The following is a 6,464-nucleotide window of genomic DNA, read 5'->3' on the forward strand; positions in this document are numbered from 1 at the left end:
CCTGGGTTTTGTGGTCAGATTGAGCACTCGTCATTATTATGCTGGAGTAAATCAGATAGCAACTCCCAATGTCCACGCGTGCACAGTACAATGCGGAACTGGTAGCCCAATGATAGACTTGGCATTCAAATTCATGAAAGAACTGGACCTTGTAGTATTTAATTATAAATTACTCAGCAATCAACTTGTCCATTCAAGTGTTAGTGCTGTTTCTTTTATTTGTTCTTGGGTAGTGAACATCACAGACAAGGTCAGTACCCATTGCTTAATGCCTTTGAGAAACTGATGCTGTGTTATGTTTGTAAAACGCTGCAGTCCATATGGAGCAGCTAACACCCACAGCGCTGTTAGGAAGAGAGTTCCAGGATTTTGACCTGGTGTCAATGAAGAAACAGCGATATATTTCGGAATTCAAAAGGCATGTGACTTGGATGGGAGCACACAGGTGGTGTTGTTCCTATGTGTCTGCTGCTCTTGTTCTTGTGGGAATGATAAGTCTTAAATACAGCCAAACAGCCTCTCTAATGCCGAAAATTAATGTTAACAAGTGTGGTGTGGAGTATCATTCTCGACCGCATCCGACCCACCCCTGGGCCACTGCTCTCAGCCCCTGCCCTCCCTCCCAGAATCAGGATAGGGTCCCCCTTGTCCTCACTTTTCGCCCCACCAGCCTCCACATTCAAAGGATCATCCTCCGCCATTTCCACCAACTCCAGCATGATGCCACCGCTCAACACATCTTCCCTTCACCAACCCCCACCCCCCCCCCCCCCCCCCCCCCCGGTCAGTGTTCCACAGGGACCACTCTCTCCGGGACACCCTGGTCCACTCCTCCATCACATCCAACACCTTTCCCCCCTGCCCACGGCACCTTCCCATGCAATCGTAGAAGGTGCATTGCCTGCCCCTTTACCTTCTCCCTGCTCACCGTCCCAGGACCTAAACACTTTCAGGTGAAACAGCGCTTCATGTACACGTCCTTCAAGCTGGTCTATTGCATTCGCTGCTCCCAATGCAGTCTACCCTTCATCAGAGAGACCAAACACAGACTGGGTGACCGCTTTGCTGAACATCTTTGGTCCATCTGGAAGCAGGACCCAGACTTTCCTGTCACTTGCCACTTCAACACATCACCCTTGTATTAAGTCCTCAGAGGAAGAGGGACCGTCACCAAAATCCCTTTATTTACAAGTCTGACAACAGCATACAGAGTGTTTTCAGTTAGCTGTCTACACTAGGAGTCCCAGAGGAATTGACACTCCTAGTTAAATACAAAGCAAGAGGCTTCCCGATTGGCCCACCAATTTGGCTCTTAATCAGGGACATCTTTTAGTGTTTATCCAGGTATACCATTGGACAGCAGCCAAATGTTGCTTTTTGATAGGAGTGAAAACACGACAGCAGAGGATGGATTCGATCGATTGAACTCTGAGTTATGGGCCCAGCACGCTTCCGCGGCGCCACTCTGCAGGGATGGGGGGGCCTTAATCAGGGAGTTCATCTTCTAACAGGCCAACTTCAATTGCCTGATTATAGTCATTACAATCCTGCTCTCCTATCCACATGTCCATCCTTAGCTTTTTGCAATCTTCCAGTGAACCCCAATGCAAACTGGAGGAACAGTGCCTCATCTTCCGATTGGACACTTTATAGCCTTTCAGACTGAATATTGAGTTCAACAACTCTCCTCTTCACCTTCGCCCCAGTTTTATTTCATTCTGTTTCTTCTTTTCATCTCATTCATCCATTTTTATCATCCTTCTTTCTTACTTTAATTTTTCCACTTCTCCATTCCTGCTCCCTTTCTTGTACCCACCCCCCACCCCCCCCCCTTTTCAGGGCAACTGCCTTAACCATCTGTACCTCTATTCTGCCATTCACACATTCTGATCACTTAATGGACACTATTAGCACCTCTCTTAGCCTTCTTCATCCTCACTTACATTCCCTTTGTCCTACTGCAGCACCCCTACCCTCATAGTATAAATCTTTTCTGATTTTCTTTGCTCTTAGCTCTGAAGGGTCATCCAGACTTGAAACATTGGCTCTATTCTCTCCCCACTGATGCTGTCAGACCTGTTGAGATTTTCCAGCATTTTCTGTTTTTGTTTCAGATTCCAGCATCTGCAGTAATTAGCTTTAATATTTGTGGAGTATCATTCTCTTGGATTCTAATCCTTAGAATCCCTACAGTGCAGAAGGAGGCCATTCAGCCCACCGAGCCTGCACCGACAACAATCCCATCCAGGCCCTATCCCCGTAACCCCACATATTTACCCCACTAATCCCTCTAACCTACGCATTCCAGGACACTAAGGGGTAATTTAGCATGGCCAATCTACCTTACCTGCACATCTTTGTTGGAGATTTTAGGAAGTTTTTTTTACTTTGTCTTTCTGACTCTTCGATTTCTCTCAATTACATCTTCCTTTTTATTTTGTGTTTTAAATCTGATTTTGTATTGAGTTAAAAGTGCTAATTTACATTTCCTGATTTACACTCTGAATGGCTTGATGAGTATCCCTCAACCTGATTGTTTGAAGTAATATACTGCTAATTGCCCTGTTCACACTATTCCTAGAATGCCTGTAGAATGTACGGCATCGTGTTGGATTCCAAATGATTATTAATTGCACTCACAAACCCACAAACTGTCTGTGGGCAGCTAAAAATGTATGGGACAGAGAGTGTCATTCATTCGCCACTGACTGCGAAATCTGAGGAAAAAGATTAGATTAAGAGAGATACAAAGAAGGATGTAGAAAGAAAAATATATTTTAAATGCAATCGTATTTGATTGACTTAAATAAAGAAGGATCGAGGGGAACTTGTGTGGAACATAAATACCAAAATGAACATCGTGACAACATTTAACCAGCACAATATGGAAATTTAGTAATTTCTCTAAAATCTCTGTGGAGTCTTGTGATTTGTTTTAAGAATGTTTGGGAGGAACTTTTAAGAGTTTGCATCAATTGTAAAGGGATCAATTGGAATTTTCTTCGATAATAAGAAATACTGCTCCATGTGACCTGGCAACGCTTGACCTGGAAGCAATACCGAGAAGGAAGTTAAGATATGGACACCGTGTGGCACAAGGCACAGAGCTACAGCAGGGGAAGAACAGAGAAAGCACCTTTACAAGAAGTGGAATACGTATTACAGTTAAAATAGATAGAAAGCTGAAGACAGGGTTAAAGCAAAGATCGCAACTTTTGCAGCTGGCCTTCAGTTTTGCCACAGCCAACCAGACTGTTTAATAAGGTCTATTAAAAGATTCAGGTAAAGGAGTCTTAAGAACTTGTGTCATCAAGACTATCGTGAACCTAGCTAAGAAGGTTCTGCAGGCATGTGTCATTCTGGTGATGATCGTTTCCGGGGAATTTGAGTGGAATACAGCTGCCATGAGTGTGACTTGAGGGCTGAATTGAATGAGTGGGAAAGTGAGAGATCCTACATAGGCTGAGTTAGAGAACTTTGAAACTGGACATGGTGCCACATGTCAGCGGGGAGTGAAGAGAGTGGTTGTGTAAGATCCATCTTTGTTGTATTGACTATATAAAGTGAATTTATCTTTTTTCTTGAAGCATTATTTGCCCATTAATTTGTGTTCATTTACATTGTTTCTGATTTGTGTAAAAGTTATGAAAAGTGAAATCTCGTTGAAAATTTCTTCATTTATATATTGTTTGGTAGATTTTGTTTACAGTTTCCCCATGGGGATCATAACAGCATGGTGAGCTGAATGGTCAGTTTTTGTGACGTAAATACTTTGTAAAAAGAAAATTTATTTTAAATGGTAGATGAGGGCAGTGCAATTGATGTTGTCTACATGGACTTTAGCAAGGCCTTTGACAAGGTACTGCATGGTAGTTTGTTGCATAAGGTTAAATCTCACGGGATCCAGGGTGAGGTAGCTAAATGGATACAAAACTGGCTTGGTGACAGAAGCATGTGACCAGAGGGTGGTTGTAGAGGGTTGCTTTTCAAACTGGAGAACTGTGACCAGCGGTGTGCCTCAGGGATCAGTGCTGGGTCCACTTTGTCATTTATATTAATGATTTGGATGAGAATATTGGAGGCATGGTTAGTAAGTTTGCAGATGACACCAAGATTGGTGGCATAGTGGACAGTGAAGAAGGTTATCTCAGATTGCAACGGGCTCTTGATCAATTGGGCCAGTGGACTGATGAATGGCAGATGGAGTTTAATTTAGATAAATGTGATGTGATGCATTTTGGTAGATTGAACCAGGGCAAGACTTAGTTAATGGTAGGGCGTTGGGGAGAGTTACAGAACAAAGAGATCTAGGGTACAGGTTCATAGCTCCTTGAAAATGGAGTCACAAGTGGACAGAGTGGTGAAGAAGTCATTCAGCATGCTTTGTTCCATTGGTCAGAACATTGTATACAGGAGTTGGGACGTCTTGTTGAAGTTGTACAAGACATTAGTAAGGTCACACTTGGAATACTGTGTACAGTTCTGGTCACCCTATTATAGAAAGGATATTATTAAACTAGGAAGAGTGCAGAAAAGATTTACTAGGATGCTGTCGGAACTTGATGGTTTGAGTTATAAGGAGAAACTGGATAGGCTGGGACTTTTTTCAGTGGAGTGTAGGAGGCTGAGGGGTGATCTTATAGAGGTCTATAAAATAATGAGGGGCATAGATCAGCTGGATAATCAATATCTTTTCCCAAAGGCAGGGGAGTCTAAAACTAGAGGGCATAGGTTTAAGGTGAGAGGAGAGAGATACAAAAGAGTCCAGAGGGTGGTGAGTGCCTGGAATAAGCTGCCAGAGGTAGTAGTAGAGGCGGGTACAATTTTGTCTTTTAAAAAGCATTTAGACAGTTACATGGGAAAGGTGGGTATAGAGGGATATGGGCCAAATGCGGGCAATTGGGACTAGCTTCAGGGTTTAAAAAAAAGGGCGGCATGGACAAGTTGGGCCGAAGGGCCTGTTTCCATGCTATAGACCTCTATAAATCTCTAACAACAATTAACACCTGAAGGAATGAGATTCCACACTTACAATAATTCATTTTCTATTAGCCTTACAGTTATTTTCATGGCCAAATTTTGGCGTTTATAATGTAAACATTTGGAAAGAATATTAATATAATGCTTGCGATTTCAGCATACCGAATGTTCAATCAGGATTTAAATCAACAGATATTTTATGGGTTAATTTTCATGCTGAATCACGTGTGTGGTGCAACAAAGGTTCTTTGCTATTTAGATTCACAGTTTTATTTTTTCTTAATTTTTTTTCCAGGTGATATATCAACAGGCAAATCCCAAGGTGCAGTATGAATATGTTTTACCAACTGACAATGTTGTCAGTAGCCATTCACTATCACATACAGCAGGTCAACATTTAGGTAAAATCTTGTTCTTCCTTTCTTCCAAGACAATGTTGTTGTTAGGATATTTCTTCATAGTGCAACTGGGCTGAGGGCCCACATAAAATGGCATAAAATTACTGTTTTATTTAGAAGATTATGGGCATGGCTGCTGTCAAAGTGATCAAAGTGACCTATCATTTCATCATATACACCCCTCCACACCCCATTCCATACACCACTTTACCCCACATTCTATACACCACTCTACCCCACATTCCATACACCACTCTACCCCACATTCTATACACCACACTACCCCACATTCTATACACCACTTTACCCCACATTCTATACACCACTCTACCCCACATTCCATACACCACTCTACCCCACATTCTATACACCACACTACCCCACATTCTATACACCACTCTACCCCACATTCTATACACCACTCTACCCCACATTCCATACACCACTCTACCCCACATTCTATACACCACTCTACCCCACATTCTATACACCACTCTACCCCACATTCTATACACCACTCTACCCCACATTCTATACACCACTCTACCCCACATTCCATACACCACTCTACCCCACATTCTATACACCACTCTACCCCACATTCTATACACCACTCTACCCCACATTCTATACACCACTCTACCCCACATTCTATACACCACTCTACCCCACATTCTATACACCACTCTACCCCACATTCTATACACCACTCTACCCCACATTCTATACACCACTCTACCCCACATTCTATACACCACTCTACCCCACATTCTATACACCACTCTACCCCACATTCTATACACCACTCTACCCCACATTCTATACACCACTCTACCCCACATTCTATACACCACTCTACCCCACATTCTATACACCACTCTACCCCACATTCTATACACCACTCTACCCCACATTCTATACACCACTCTACCCCACATTCTATACACCACTCTACCCCACATTCTATACACCACTCTACCCCACATTCTATACACCACTCTACCCCACATTCTATACACCACTCTACCCCACATTCTATACACCACTCTACCCACATTCTATACACACCTACCCCACATTCTATAC

At 42.9% G+C, this 6,464-nt stretch overlaps 1 protein-coding gene across 1 annotated transcript in view; it reads left to right on the plus strand.

Annotated features, from left to right (window-relative positions):
* Positions 1 to 6,464, plus strand: part of LOC144479147 (thrombospondin type-1 domain-containing protein 4-like) — a gene marked incomplete at its 5' end in the record, with an annotated part of 401,941 nt that overhangs the window by 351,744 nt on the left and 43,733 nt on the right. Inside the window, one exon of the mRNA XM_078211401.1 lies at positions 5,276 to 5,381. Within this exon, the coding sequence (XP_078067527.1) occupies positions 5,276 to 5,381 (106 nt within the window). The remainder of the gene's footprint in view (positions 1 to 5,275; positions 5,382 to 6,464) is intronic.

The sequence above is a fragment of the Mustelus asterias genome, chromosome 1, assembly GCF_964213995.1.
Source record: "Mustelus asterias chromosome 1, sMusAst1.hap1.1, whole genome shotgun sequence".
Classification (NCBI taxonomy): domain Eukaryota; kingdom Metazoa; phylum Chordata; class Chondrichthyes; order Carcharhiniformes; family Triakidae; genus Mustelus; species Mustelus asterias.